Here is a 15883-nt window from a genome sequence, read left to right as displayed (position 1 = left end):
ATCTTATTCCCTGCCGGGTTAGTTGGGTCTCTAACAGCAGCAGGGCAAAGAATCAAGCAAGAATGTTCTGGAAACCAGCACCATTGCAATTGCCTCTCACAAGAAGACCATTACAAGATGGATTCCTGCCCACAAAACCCGGAGTGGGTAGCGGGTTAATTTTTTTAGTAGGCAGGTCCTATCAGATGCGGGCCAGGAGAGCCATTTGGCATAGGCCTCAAGCTCAAAGAGGATCTCAACATTAAATACGTTAATTTTTTGGCATTTGATAAGTTTCATAACTTGTTTTTATGCGCATCCCAATTTCCCAATATCACAATTGCATTGCATTTTTTTTGTCAGTTTGCCTGCATCAGTGGCTTCAGGTGAACACACTTTCAAACATACAGGTATTGAAGCAGGTAAAGAACTACCACCATTCGACTATGGGACAAGAGCATTTGATGCTTAAAATCAACTGTGATGTTTCACAAAAGCTAGACTAGAAATTCGTTAAATTTTAAAAATTCAAATTATGTCTCACTCTTTCTAGTGCCTTATTTCGTATTCATGTGTTGCCATTTTTAAATTTTTTATTATGGCTAGGGGCCTCAAAAGCAGGAAGCGGCCTGGGCTTCTCCGGACCTCCGAGAGAGCCTGTGTGTAGGGGTCATTATTAACTCACCATAGTCATTTGCTGGGTGTACCAGAATGCCGTTGGAATTGTGTGTTCTGTTCCGCTTGGCATGGAAGAACCTTCTAGAAGCCAAGGAATCATAAATCTCGAATGACACCAAGGTATGAATTCAACAAGAGCCACCCTGAAGGCCCTTGTTGAGCTATACAATAGGATATAATTACGACAACAACAGACCACACCCCAGATTCCCTATACCTTGAATTCTATTGGGAGGAGCACTAGGGGCTCCCATCTGTGTGCTAGGAAGAGTTGAGATCTCCAAGGAACATGGGAAGCCTTCCATTCTACAGAGAGCCCAATGGTATATCCAGTGACAAAGCTGGCTGGGCTTAGCAGGTTGAAGGATCTCTGCCTGCCTGATGGGCGAGGGCAGCCCCCAACAAAAACCTATCTGATAGTGGGCAGAGTCACCTCACCGCACAGCCAATTATGGATGGAGCCAAGAATGCAAGTGCAACATCCTCAGAGGGAATCTTCCTACCCTCACCCAGGCCCAGTTCAAAAGGCTCCCCTGACATATCACCATACGACCATCCCTACCCCCTTGTTCCTCTGGGGAAATTGAGAGGTTTGCTGTTCTCCCTGTACTGTAAGGACAGACAGGGGTGGCTCTTTCATGAGGCAAGGTGAAGCAGTCATCTCAAGCAGCAGATTGTTGGGATGTCAGCAGCGCCTCAAGATGCCCCCATAACCAGAGCAGCACTTTGGGACTGATCTGACCCTTGCAAACATTGCAAGGAACACCTCTCCTTGCAAAACTTGGAAGAAGCACGAAGAGAGAAGAGGAGGCCGCAAAAACCTTCCCTCCTCTCTGCTCGGCATGCACTTTCAAAGCTTGCAAGGGTGCATGTGTCTCGCCTCATGTGCTGTATTAATTTGGTTTGCCCGTGAGGGCAGGGACTCCATATTCTGTGACTCTGACTTTCCTAGATTTGCCCTCTACAGATTGCTAGCCAGATTCTGGCCAGAAACGTCTCTGTACTTTGCACTCCTTCCCACTCAAATACTTGCCTCCTGGCAGGGGCTCTCAGATTCTTCTGCTGCCTATGAATGCGAATGGCTGAAATGATAGATAGGAATTGTGTGAGAAAAAGAATGCTCACCCCACAGCCAACATAGCCATCTGCATGAATCATTAAAAAAAGCTTTAGAAATCCATTAGCACCTCTGAGCCCCGCCCTGCCTCACCATTGGCCAAACTATTGTGGTCATGGAATATTCACAAACATTCTGTCTGCTCAACAGGCAGGCTATCAACATTAGGCTATCAACATTAGACTGTTGATAAACCATGCCAGGTCTGCATGACCAGTTTGGCCGGGGGCGGGGGGGATCTCACATAGGGCCTAGAGACTGGAGGGGCTGTGTGCTGTTCAGGAGTCGACCAAATAAGTAAAGAAGATTTAGAAGGCAGAGGGCTGAAGGCCAGAGGGGCAGCAAGGCGAGTGGGTGGAGGGCTGAATGTCACATATTTATTTGAGGTCATCAGCCATATATTTTGTTCCTGGTCTTTAGTGTATTTAGATTTCTAAATTATCAGAGGAGGTATAGAGAAGAACTTTGCCATAAAAGGCATGATGACGTCTACTTTTACAACATTTTAAATGTTCTTAACTTTTTAACAGTTTTAATTGTTATTTTGACTGATTATAAATTTGTGTTGTTTTATCAGTTGTAAATCACCCAGGGCTATTAATTTAGATTGGGTGGTATAAAAAAGTGACAATTAACAACTAATAATAATCGTCCTACTAAGTTAATATTAGATTAGGGCTTAACCTAAAGGGCACAATGTGTAGTCACAGTTAATGTTGGAAGAACCAGGTTTAAGCTATAAAAGGGAAAGCAAGTTGTGGGAAGAACTTGGCATTAATCTCTGTGGTTGATTGATCTTGCATGGATGGTTAATCTTGCAAACTCACCACGCTGGAGACGTAGGAAACAGAAAAGGAGGCCAAGGCAGGCAGCCACATATCCCAAGGCTACAGTCCAGATGACCCAATGCCGATCTCCTAAATGCAACCAAGCTTAGAGGGGGAGAGATGGAAATAGCTATCAGGTTCTGCATTTATATACATGACTGGATATATACTGCATTCTTGCAAATATACCCATTTTCTGCAGAAATTGGTACTGGCACAGAATTTAGGATACTCAGCATTTCAGTTTTCGTTGTTTAGAAGCAAGTTTCTAGTCCCCAAGCCTGAATCTTAGGCTTGAAAATGCCTTTTGCTCTTTCAGTTCTTGTTGAAATCTCGACAGGTGCTTCTAATAATGGACCAGGCCTTAGGTATGCTCACTGCAGAATTTGGGGTTTTTTGCTTTGCACCGATTGTACACAACCCTGTATATCTGTTTAGATTAGTTCATATTTGTATCTCATTGTGATATTTATTTTTAAAACCTAAAAAGGGGTTTTAAAAGCAAAATTTGAAAAGTATTCAGATTTTAGATTTGAGTGTTGAAAATATGATTTCAAATGTATGCAAACTTCTACATCTGTCTAACCACCCCCATTCCTCTAACCACCCCCATTCCTCATTTGAAACATACCTGACTTTGCCATCACCTCCAGCCTATAGTGGTGAGTCTGGTTTGCCACCTGACAGGTGTAGTTTCCACCATCTGTGAAGTTTACTGAAGGCAGCAGCAAATCAATGCAATTAGACCCCAGCCAGGGCCAGTAAGGGATGGAGCGTCGTCGTATTCTTACACTCAGCACTTTTTTTTGGCTCTGTAAATCATGCTGAATCCAGAGCAAGGACCCCTCAGTCCAATTGTGAGGTACTGAGACATCGCAGGAGAAATTTGCAAGACCCTGAAATGGATGAGAAATGGCCTGGTGCCCTGCAGAACAGAAGAAAGAAGAGTGGAGGGGTTTTGGAGAGAGAAAGTGGGTAGTAACAATTGAGCTAAAGCATATTTTTTCACAAGGTTTGTCCGTTACTGAAATTTGCAACCAAAATGCTGAGCTCTGGTCACTTCCACCCAGAGAAGGGCCTCCAAGGATGCCCTTAACTGACAGGCTCATATGGGAGCATGGCCTTGGCATCCATTGAACAAGCAGGGACAAATGTCCTTGGGCCCAGAGGGTCGGCGGGGAGGGGGGGAGTCAAGCAGGCCACCCTGCCCTGCCACCACTTCTTATCTTGGCCTCCAGTGGGGTGGGTGAGCGAAGTGGGGCAGGCCACCCCCCATGGTGGTGGCAGTGGCAGGCCTCTCCATCCGGCCTGCCTCTCCTGCTAAACTGTGCACCTGTGCAGTTCGACTATGGATATTGCATGCCCGTGACATCACGGGCATGCAACATCCATATTCACGTGCACAGTTCGGCCAGAGAGACAGGCTGACCGGAGAGGCCTGCCACCGCTACAGGGGGTGGCTTGCGCCGCTTGGCTCACCCCACATATCCCAGAGGGGAGGCCAAGATAAGAAGCGGCAGCGGCAGGGACACCGAGGAAGAGGTAGGAGCGGTGGCGGGGAGATGTTGGTTGCCTTGCCCCTTGAGTCTGATGTAAGAAGCAGGGGGTGTGGCTTAGGGCGCCGGCACATGCAATGGCGGGCCCCCTCCACAAATTTTGCCCCCCGCCCCCCCAGGGGGTCTCACTACGCTGATATCCTGGCCTCAAGCTTTAAAGGTTAAAAATAGTATCTTGAATGGAGCCTAGCAGGGGTGCAGCAAGGTTGGGGTGGGCCCAGGGACAAAAAGTGAAGATGGGCCACCATCTTCTTCAGAGAAGTATGACGGGGGAGCAAAAAGCAAGATATCACGCTGTCTGTAGGCTCCCCTCTCTTGGAGGTCCAGGGACAACCCTCCCCCCCTTTTAATTGTAGCTACACTGCTGGGGGATTCACCTTAAGTGGCACAGCGGCAAAATGCTTGACTAACAAGCAGAAGGTTGCCGGTTCGAAACCCCGCTGGTACTATATCGAGCAGCAGCGATATAGAAAGATGCTGAGAGGCATCATCTCATATTGCACAGGACGAGGCAATGGTAAACCCCTCCTGTATTCTACCAAAGAAAACCACAGGGCTGTGTGGGCACCAGGAGTTGACATCAACTCAATGGCACACTTTACTTTACACTGCTGGGGCCCAGAAACAAATTAGTAGCAAATGAAACTCTTCTAAGATTTATTTATTACAATGTTCATAACACCAAATCAAACATGTCTCTAAGTGGTTTACAACTTAAAACAATTAAAACGATTAAAAACAACCAAACGCCTATCTAAAAAATGGCTGACATGAGGAAAACAAAGTAGTCTCATTGAAAGTAAAAGGACAGGTTAGGCAATGCCTAATTTGTCCTTTTAATTTCATTTGGACTACTTGCAGTAGTTTTCCTCATCATGTCAGCCTGTGCCTTTAAGGACATTTTGAAGGCTGGCAAAGTTGTTAGGCCTTGTATTTCTGCAGGGAGCACATTCCAATACTCTGGAGCTGTTACAGATAAGGCAGGACCCAGAGGCAGATTGAGATGGACCTCTCCAGACAACCTTGATGAGCAGTGGGGACTGGTCAAAAGATTGGCACAACAGTCTACATACAGCACCCGATTCCAGCCTTCCAGGCCTGTAGCTGAGGGTGGGAGGGAGTGGGAATGCCCCCACCCCCACCCCAATTTTCGCTTCCTCTCCATTTTTTAACAAATAAGTAGAAGTGTTCTAGGCCTCAAGCTGTCTGCACCCCTTCCCGGTGGCACCCCACCACCGAACTTTTAGACTGGCTACAGACCTGCATCCTTCTTCCACACCTTAACTCATACTTTTAGTACCCCTCGCTCATTGCAGCCCCTTCCTTTAGCACCTGCCCCTCTCTCTCACAGTGAGGCTGTAGCCAATCCCTAAGCCACCCCCATCTTCTCCTGCAGCACCTTTCTCATCCAAAGGTCCACCTCATCCAGTCCCCTGGACTGTTCTACCATCAGTCCATCCTCTTGACCCCGCTCTCACTCCTTTGGGGCCTGGGGTTCGTTGACTCTGACTCCCTCACTCTGCAATTAACCCTCCCCGCAAATCTCCAAAAATGCCCTAAAAAGTTGCAGCCTCAGAAGTCCTCCCTGCAAACCCAGCACAATTTAGCCACTGCACACAAAGCACCTCACCTTCAGGGGCGTAACTATAGTAGGGCAAGGGGAGGAGGCCCACTGCCTTGGGGTGGGCCCCGAGGCAAGTCACATGACTGACTCCCCCCAGCCACGCACCCTTCCTTCAGTTGTATTCATCCTCCGAAATTGATGTGAGTGTTCAGACCTGGAGCTACCAGAACAGCATGTCTTTCTCTAGTACCATTAAATGACTTGCATTGTCCACAATTTACAAAACCTTTAATCACGTATATAAATTTTACTATGCTTTTTGTTACCACTATTCAGCCTCATTTAAGATTTCTTTACTTCATGAGCAGAGCTTCAGTGTGTGTGTTGGGGGGGGGCATTTTAAAACCTTGTCTCTGGGCCCAGTCCAACCTTGCTATGCCCCTGCTCGCCTTCATGAAGGAGCTGAAAGGTCTTGGGCCATGCCCATTTCCCAGTGGAACGCCAACTTTGACATAATGCTGACAGTAAAAGAAAGGGGTTGTTACCGCTTGAAAAGTCATCTTCCCCACGGCCTTTCACTTCCTCTTGGGTGTTCTCATCATCACCTGAAGGAAACAGACCAGGGTGACTAGGTCCACCCACTCTTCTCCCAGGCAATATTTCCTGGCCCTACATTATTCTCCTTCACACCCCATTTTAATGCAGTCCTTTTCTGAATCTGACCCCATCCTTTTTGCAGTCATAATCCAGAATATCCACCTTGTCCCCTGGTCTACAGCTCTTCCCACTTTTGAGGGATGGTCTTGTGTGTCATACCCTAAAGTGGTACCACTTTCCTCAACACAGGACAGCATTTGGGGATCTTATACCAGGCACATGATGAGTATCAGGGTCTGAGCAAGGAGGTTCACATGATCATTAATGGGGGAGGACAGGGGTCCTACCCAGCTTTGAGAGCTGTGCACACTCCTGATTTTTGGTCATATGCCACAAAAAGCTAGGTAGGAGGAAAGGAGAGTGACCTTCTGTGAGACAGACCGATTGACTGTGAGACAGACAGGGGCTGGGTAAGATTAGGAAAAAGTTAGGAGGAAAAAGCCATCCTTTTTTACTTGCTTTGTCCCCCATCCCACTATGAATTGGGGCCTGCCAGAGGCATGATGTTCCTAATTTATTCATTCTAACTGTATTCATCAGTGATGGATTTGCCAAACTTCTAATAGACTGTACTATGTTGGCACTTATACCATGGTGGGGTGCTGTGATACCTACAAGCTCGTGACCTAAGGTTTTGTCTCAGCTTCATCCTACAGTTTGCTTCTCAATGCTCCACCCATATTTTTTTTACCATATGACTTCGTCCTGTTGACAAGCTGCTGCTGCTCTTCATCATCTTCATCATCTTCATCTGGAAGATCGGAAAGAAAGAATGATAAAGTCCTGGTTGTTACAAACAGCAGATGAGGAATTCATGAGGAATTAAACTTGTGTCTGGGCTGTTTCACTTCAGATTGCCCGTGGGCAGGTTCAGACGTAATGGCAGCAGCTGAGGTTGCTACCGCCCTGAGAGTGCAAGCTCCCCCCACCCTCCCCACACAAACTTCCCTCTGTTGTTGGTTCTGACATGCGAAGATTGGTCATGATGTCTGGACCCACCAATCTTGCATATCCAGCCCTACTTCCTTCAGGGAACCCAACGTCTGTCACTATTAGCTACAGCTATCAAGTTCATTCAAGGAGAGGAGGATAAGCCAAAATTGGTGGGTTTGGATTTCATGACCAATCTTGGCACATCAGAACCGACAATGGAAATAGAGGCTCGAGCAAGGATTGCGGCGGCGGGAGTGTGTGGTCCTGAGGTAGCGGTAAACTCAAGTGCCCCTGTTACATCTGAACCCACCCCGTGTGGGTGGCGGGGGGCTTGTTCCCTACACACAGAAAACTAGCATGTCAGGGAGAAGTCTAGCCTTCAGCCCTTCTTCCTAACATCTACTTTTCTACATACTTTTCTTTAATGAGGAGTGGTCTGTCATATGAACCTTCAGCCTGTGGGATAGCTCAGACAGCAGTTTGCTACTTCATCTGCTGTTTCTCTCAGCATTCACCTGACAGATGGGGCCAGGCTTCACTAAGCTGCCACCACAACTATTTTGGTTCACCTCCTCATCAGTGGTGGCACCAGGAAAAAGGTTGGGGAGTACACAGAAGGGGCCAAGTGCATTTCTAGGTAGGGATGTGCACAGACCTGTTTGGAGTTCTATTCTTAGAATGCCGAACAGAACCCATTTGAACACGGGGGCAGGGGTGGCTTTAAGGATGGGGGGGTGAGCTTACCACCACCACCCCGCCACGCTTCCACCTCCAGCGCTCTGTGGATAAATAGTCCGGCGGGGTAACAGCGTACCTTCTTGCCACCCCATTGTTTTACTGACCGGAAGTTACCAGAAGTGCCATGCACGTATGTGTGCGTCATGGGCAGGCACGTGTATGGCCAGCATGCGTGCGACATGCGAGAGCCCATGACGCGTGCACACGCGCATGGCACTTCTGGTCACTTTTGGTCAGTAAAACAATGGGGCAGCAAGGAGGTATACTATCCACAGAGTGCCAGAGGGGGAAGCGCGCGGGCGGGGGGGGGGAGGTAAATGCTCCCTCCTCCGTCCTTAAAGCCACCCCCGGGCCCCGCCCCACCATCAGCTTGAAGGGAACCCATTCCATGCACATCCTTATTTCTGGTTCGGGGAGCCATGTCCCATACATTAGATTTCTTTTTTTGCCACCCAAGTTGTCACAAGTCAGGTGTTGTAATGGATGCAGAAAACAGTAGATGTTAATGATTGGTGGGGCGGGGTGGTGGGGAGATCATGGGGATGTTCTGTTACAAGTGAGTGAAATTGTGCAATAAATAAGCACAGCACTGGAGCTCCACCCCTTCCTTCTTTTAATTTCTCTTCTACTTGTTTTCTTCTTTTCCTCAGCTGTAAATTGAATAATAGTGTTGGCACGGGGGCGGGGGGAATGGGGGGCACAGAAGGGGCAAAGTGCATTTCTGGGTGGATTAGCTGTGTCCCACATGTTAGATTTCTGAAACAGAAATGGGGAGCAGGTGGGGACAATGACTTTTCCGAGGGGGCACTTCCCCCCATCCCTCTGGAGCAGCCCTTGCACAATGGACTAAAAATGGGAGGGAGTATAAAGGGCATAAGAACATAAGAACACCCCTGCTGGATCAGGCCCAAGGCCCATCTAGTCCAGCATCCTGTTTCGCACAGTGGCCCACCAGATGCTGCTGGAAGCCACAGGCAGGAGTTGAGGGCATGCCCTCTCTCCTGCTGTACTCCCCTGCAACTGGGACTCAGAGGCATCCTGCCTTTGAGGAGTGAGGCTGGAGGTGGCCCACAGCCCTCCGACTAGAAGCCGTTGATAGACCTCTCCTCCATGAAGTTATCCACACCCCTCTTAAAGCCATCCAGGTTGCTGGCTGTCACCACATCTCGTGGCAGAGAATTCTGCGTTGTGTGAGGGGGTAATTGCACAGGGGGTAATTGCAAGAGGGTAATTGCAAGAGGGAGGCCAGGGGCATAGCTAGGGGAGAGGAGCCCATGTTCGCCCCTCTCCCTGGCGACCCCTCAGAGTGAGGGAGATATTGAAGAAAATAGGGAGAGGTGGAGCTGGAGGGCCCTCAGGAGCTGGGGACCCGGGTTCTTTGAACCCATCCACTCAATTATAGCTATGCCCCTGGGGAGGGTTAAGGCATAAGAGGAGGTAAGAAAAGGTTGCCAGTATGAATAGGGGGTGAGAGAGCAAGGTATGGTATAATTTGCATGTCTTGTATTGCTGTTATGTTGGAAAACCAATAAAAATTTAACAACTAGACAATGTGAGTGGACAACAGAAGACAATTCCAGAGAAAAGGATGAGTATGGGAAACACATAGTGAATATCTTTTTAAAAGCTAAGTGAGAACAACATATATATGATTTTCCCCTCCAATTTTGTTTTCACTTCCCCCCCCCACCTCCGCCACCCTTCAGAATGACAACCCCGCTCAAGAGGGCCTCACCTCTCCACTGTGGCTCTTTCCTGAGTGTGTGGTTCTTTCCCGAGATGCCATTCCAACTACAGGTGAACCAATTTTCTTGAGAGATGTTGTAGATCTGCAGCCCGTAGGCTTCACCCAAACGTGCCTCAGGCTGGTGGGACTTGACATATACGTGTACCAGCACCTCCCCAGATGAACTGAGCCAAGTCAGATTCAGGCCATTTGAAGCCAGTGCAGGGTCCCAATGGCATGGCAGCAAAACTCCATGTGACTCTGGGGTTTTCAGGGAGGGGGGAAATGATAAGCATTTTATGTATTTCTTTCACAACTGCAAAACCTACTCATAAGGTTTTCCAACATGGCGTGTGACAACAACAACTCACTAAAATCCAATGGTTAGCATCCAGGCTAACATTCCATGTATTGAAAACTGTTCCCTGTGCACAACAGAGCACAGTATGATTTTAGCTGATCTTTAGCCCACTGTATCTCCTGAAAATATGTCCCTGAAGGTTGCAGGACCCTCAGGGACATATTTTCAGGTGCCACAGGTGACTGCAATGGGAAGGGGAGATCCACCAAAATCCACCCCTTGCAGATGCACAGCAATCTAGATGTCAGCCAATAGCAGCAGTAACTTTATTTATTTATTACATTTAAATACCACCAAGGAACTCAGGGAAGCATACAAGGTTCTCCCCACTTTATCTTCAGAATAACCTTTTGAGTAGGTTAGACTGAGAGAGAGAGTGCAACTGGTCCATGTTCACCCAGTATAATGGGGTAAAGAGACATCTTTTAAAGACTTATATTTAGCAGGGGGAGAGCAGCTATTATTTTACTTTTAAAAAAAATTTACTCATTTATTCATTTTATTATTTATATACCACCCTTCCAAAAATGGCCCAGGGCGGTTTACAACTATCCCTATTCAATCTAGCAGAGAATTTTTCCAGTGCTACTGCTGGTATCTACCTTGCATTACTTTTTAGATTGTGAGCATTTTGGGAACGGGAAACCATCTTACTCTTTTTTCTGTGTAGACTGCTTTGGGAAATTTGTTGTTGTTGAAAAGTGGTGTATAATTATTATTATTATTATTATTATTATTATTATTATTATTATTATTAATGGCTGGACAGAGATTTGAGCCTGGGGCTCCTAGTCTGAAACTCTAACCACTACACCACGCTGGCTTGTTCTTAATACTGCTTAAGATAGTCAAAAACAAGTCGTTTAAACAGCAAGTAACACAACCTGTCTCATCATCTAGCTGTTCCTTCAAAAGCCCAGGCAAATAAAAAGGTAATTCAGCAAGAAAGGCTCCAGGTATACCTCCCTAAGTCCCTATATGCAGGCTGGTACCTCAGAAAAGGCCTTCTCTCTGGTTCCTACCCACTTCACCTCTGAAGGCAGAGGCGCCTGGGGAATGGCCTCTGATTATGATCACAACACTGCCCATACTGGCGTCTATAGAAGTAAATAACCTTTCCGCTACTTGGGGTCAATTTACAGAGACACTCCCTGAGCCAAGGATTCCTACCCTCCTCCTCCTGCCTCTTTTGACTCTGCTAACCATCGCCAGCCCTGCAAGCCTCCCTTTTCTGGCCCCATAAATAATACTGCAGCCCTCCGCTGCTGATACTTCCCTATTTTGTCCCCAAATCATAAACAACACTGCAGCCGCTTGCCACATCTACTTCAACAGTAGAACAGTCACCTCAAACCTTCCTGAAAGTGCCCCCTCCAATTTGGAAGCTTGTCTGCAGGAAATACTCTACACATGTTCAGGAGCACTGCTCTTTATTATTATTTTATTTTATATACCACTTTTCAACAACAAACAACAAAAACAACAACAAAGATCTCAAAACATTTTTTTAAACATTTTTACTCTCTTTTAAAAAACATTTTAACTCTCCTTTTTAAACTTCTTCTTTTTACATAGAAAAAAAGAAAAAGATGTTTCCTTGTCTCCACAGGGTTCACAATCTAAAAAGAAATACAAGGCACCAGTAACAACCACTGGAGAGATGCTGTGCTGGGATGAATAGGGACAATTTCCCGCCCCTTGCTAAATAGAAGAATGTCACCAGTTAAAAGGGAGGCTCTTTGTCCAGTTAGCAGGGTCTTTACTGCTGCCACTCTACCAAGCCCCATCCCCATCCAGCCCAGCCCCCTTCATCCCCTATTCTCCCTCAGGGTGACCCACCTGTGGCTTGAATCACACGGATCGACTCCTCCTGGGCTCCAGTGGCAGCTCCCCAACTCAGCCAAAGCAAAATCTGGCAATGCAGAGTGGGTACCATCGCCACCCTCTAGCCAGCCTCACTGCACACCAGCCCCTGGGCAGCCAGGCAGAGTGAGGCCCAGGCAGCAGAAAAGGGGCGGTCATTAAACCACTCACTGCTGTGACAGCACTCCGGAGCATGAACTTCCCACCGTGCTCCCCTGTGAGTTCAACAGCTGCCCCAGGGGACGGAAGGGTGGAGAGAAGAGGCCAGGGCTGTTTTAAACTCTGAGCAAAAGTGTCTGAGAATGATGGAACTTTTGGCATTGTCAGACTTTTAAATCTCTTTTCTTTCTTTACGGCGTGCATATTCCACCTTCCTGCCAAAGCATTTAGGACAGGGAACAGTTTAAAATGTGAACATAAACAAAAGTCAAAACAACAAAACAGCAGAATTTTCTCAGGCCATAGCCAGTGGTGATCTCTTCAGGAGCTGAGGGCACAAGGTATCTCTGACCTGGCCTTTATAGGGATAGTCGTTCTAAGTTTATTTTACCTTTGCTAAAGAATTGTCCGGGCCACACTGATCTTTTTTACTTGGAGTATCTGCTGTCCAGTTTTAAACCTGGGATGACTGTTAATGTGGCCAAATTTTGTTTTACTGTATGTAAGCTTCGTAAAGCCTGCATTACTTAATCGAATATTTTGTAAAATGTAAAGATTAACTGGTCTATGACCGTAATAAACTTTATTTATCTATCTGGCCTGGCCTCATTCATTCATTCTGTATTGCCTCACCTGGATGGCTCTAGGCAGTTCACAAATATAAAAACAGATTAAAACAAACAAATAACTCATTAAAACAAAATTAAAACCAGTTTAAAATCATTTCAGTACTCACTAAAGGCCAGGCTAAAATGATATGTGTTTAGGGCTCTTTTAAAGGCTGCTAAAACTCTTAAGCCCCTAATATATATTCATAGGGAGTGCCTTCTAGAGCTCAGGAGCAGCTACAGAGAAGGCTTGATTCTGAGTTCTCGGAGAGGAACTTCTCCTGATGACCTTAAAGTGAGGTGGTGATCATACTGAAGAAAGCGCTCTCCCAGGTAACCCAGTCCTAAGCCATGTAGGGCTTTAAGGGTAATTACCAGCACTTTGTATTTTGCCTGGAAACCAGTGCAGCTTTTTAAAAACAGGCATATGGTCTCTCCAAGAAACCCTGGAGACCAATCTGGCTGTTGCATTTTGAACTCACTGAAGTTTCCGAATGACATACAAAGGCAGCCCCTCATACAGCACATGGCGCTCCAGTGGTCAAGCCAAAAAGTTACAAATCAGTGCACCACAGTTTTGAGATCATTATCTTCAAGGAACGGACATAGCTGGTGAAGTTGATAGAAAGCACTCCTGGCCATAGCCTCTACCTAAGACACCAGAGTGAGGTGTGCATGCAGAAGCACCCGCAAGCTATGTACCTGTTCCTTTATGGGGAGTGCAACTCCATCCAGAACAGGAAGTTCTATCACATCCCTTGAATTATGGCCCCGCCCCCCCTTAGTACCTCAGTATTGTTTGGACTCAGCTTCAATTTATTATCCCTCGTCCACTGCATTACTGCCTGAAGGCAGGCATTTAGGGGAGCTATGCCATTTCTTGATTATGGTGTCATGGAGAAATAAATTATTATTATTATTATTTTACATTTATATCCCGCTCTTCCTCCAAGGAGCCCAGAGCAGTGTACTACATACTTGAGTTTCTCTTTCACAACAACCCTGTGAAGTAGGTTAGGCTGAGAGATGCGTGACTGGCCCAGAGTCACCCAGCAAGTATTATGGCTGAATGGGGATTTGAACTTGGGTCTCCCCGGTCCTAGTCCGGCACTCTAACCACTACACCACGCTGGCTCTCTAACCACTACACCACGCTGGCATATAAATGTGGGTGTCATCAGCATATTGATAACACCCTGCTCCAAATTCCCCAATGATCTCATCCAGCGGTTTCATGTAGATGTTAAAAAGCATTGGGGATAGGATGGAGTCCTGAGGGACACCAGACAATAGCTCTCGTTGCACAGAGCAACTATCCCCTGGTGTCACCATCTGAAATCTGCCAGAGAGATAGGAACAGAACCTCTGCAAAGCAGAACCCCGTATTCCCAAATCCCCCAGACAATTCAGAAGGATACCTTGGTCAATGGTATCAAAAGCTGCAGAGAGATCCAAAAGGACCAGCAGAGTTATACTCCCTCTATAGATTCCTTGGTATACCAGGCTGGCATAACATATGGTCCATGGGCCATATCTGGCTCACGGGCACATTTTTTCCAGCCTGCTGGGCTGTTTATTGAATGTTAGGAACATAGGAAACATAGGAAACTGCCATATACTGAGTCAGACCGTTGGTCTATCTAGCTCAGTATTGTCTTCACAGACTGGCAGCGGCTTCTCCAAGGTTGCAGGCAGGAATCTCTCTCAGCCCTATCTTGGAGAATCCAGGGAGGGAACTTGAAACCTTCTGCTCTTCCCAGAGCGGCTTCATCCCCTGAGGGGAATATCTTGCAGTGCTCACACATCACGTCTCCCATTCATATGCAACCAGGGCAGACCCTGCTTAGCTATGGGGACAAGTCATGCTTGCTACCACAAGACCAGCTCTCCTCTCCTGTTTCTTCCTTCTCTCCTCCCTGCCACTGTGGTGAGAGGTGGCGGTGGGGTGAGGGCCAGTGAGAGGTACTGTGGGTCTCAGATGCAGAATAATCTCTAGCCAATGGTCCCAACATGTGCCTTTTCCCTGGGACAAATAGCAGCTGCACAGGGTGTGTGTGATCCAGATCGTGATTATCAAGGCAGTGAAAATGAAAGTAAGTGACAGGATGCAGCAGCTTCTGAGAGATAGTGCTGGCTGTTGGCAGAATTATAAGCTCAAGTGATGCAACAGCAAGATAAGAGCAGACACTGGCAGGCAGCATCATTATGAGAGCAAGCTGTGGTGGGCAGCAGCATAAAGAAGCAAGGGAGCTTCCATTTGAGGCTCTGAGTCTGCACATGCCATGCCAAACATTTTGATGAGTCCAAGTGCAACTCTGTTTGAACTCAGTGGGACAAAAACAAAATTCCAGGGTGTGGGAGGTAGCACGTTGGTCAGTGAAGAAACCCCAGTTATGTCTTGAGGCACTTTAAAGACTGAGTGGGAGATTGTGGACTAGAGCCTGCTTCACCCACCAGAGCCCAACTCCTTTGATGCAAGCCTGACATGAAAGGAGTGGGCTCTGGATTGCTTCAGTTCCTGCCACAATACACAAGTAACTGGCATAGTGAGTGACAGCCAACTATCTCCTTGCTTTCAGTGGTGCTTTGTCAGGGCTATGGATTCACCATCATAAGGGCGGCACCCAGACTAGTCTCTCACAACTAACTCCCACTGAAATGAATGAGACTTAAGCAAAGCGTGACAAACTGGTCTCTTGCTATCCATGGTGCTTAGCAGCCATGACTAACTTAGTCTGGAACCTGCCCAATCATCTTTACTATTAACTTTTATAGTGTTTAATATTGTAAGCTGCCCAGAAAGTGATATAGCAGGCAGTATAAAAATGCATGAAATAAATAAACAAGACTCTTATTTCACCTTTATTTATTTATTTAGTGCATTGTCAAACTACTGTTTTATGATTCTAGTCTCAAATTTTACTAGTTTCATTTCTATGCCCTTGTCGTGATGTGGTGAAAATTGACCTCGGCCCACACACACCGTGTCATGGTCGGTTCTGGCCCACAGAGGTATTTGAGTTGTACAGGCCTGCAGTTGCGTGAGGCTCCTGGCCTGAGCTCTTCCTCTTCTCCCTCAGGGCCCACAAGTCTTTAAGTAATCTTCAGGATTCAAGA

General features: G+C 46.9%; 1 protein-coding gene across 1 annotated transcript in view; it reads right to left on the bottom strand.

Annotated features, from left to right (window-relative positions):
- Positions 1 to 12105, bottom strand: part of CD19 (CD19 molecule) — a 30992-nt gene extending 18887 nt beyond the window's left edge. Inside the window, exons 1-8 of the mRNA XM_053263475.1 lie at positions 11976 to 12105; positions 9785 to 10036; positions 7070 to 7129; positions 6267 to 6326; positions 3233 to 3526; positions 2602 to 2706; positions 1691 to 1739; positions 665 to 738 (exon numbers count right to left, since the gene is read on the bottom strand). Coding sequence (XP_053119450.1) covers positions 665 to 738; positions 1691 to 1739; positions 2602 to 2706; positions 3233 to 3526; positions 6267 to 6326; positions 7070 to 7129; positions 9785 to 10036; positions 11976 to 12072 — 991 coding nt within the window. The 5' untranslated portion in view covers positions 12073 to 12105. The remainder of the gene's footprint in view (positions 1 to 664; positions 739 to 1690; positions 1740 to 2601; positions 2707 to 3232; positions 3527 to 6266; positions 6327 to 7069; positions 7130 to 9784; positions 10037 to 11975) is intronic.
- Positions 12106 to 15883: the final 3778 nt, after the last annotated feature.

This window comes from Hemicordylus capensis, chromosome 6, assembly GCF_027244095.1.
Source record: "Hemicordylus capensis ecotype Gifberg chromosome 6, rHemCap1.1.pri, whole genome shotgun sequence".
NCBI lineage: Eukaryota > Metazoa > Chordata > Lepidosauria > Squamata > Cordylidae > Hemicordylus > Hemicordylus capensis.
This window is presented reverse-complemented; position numbering and strand designations above follow the sequence as displayed.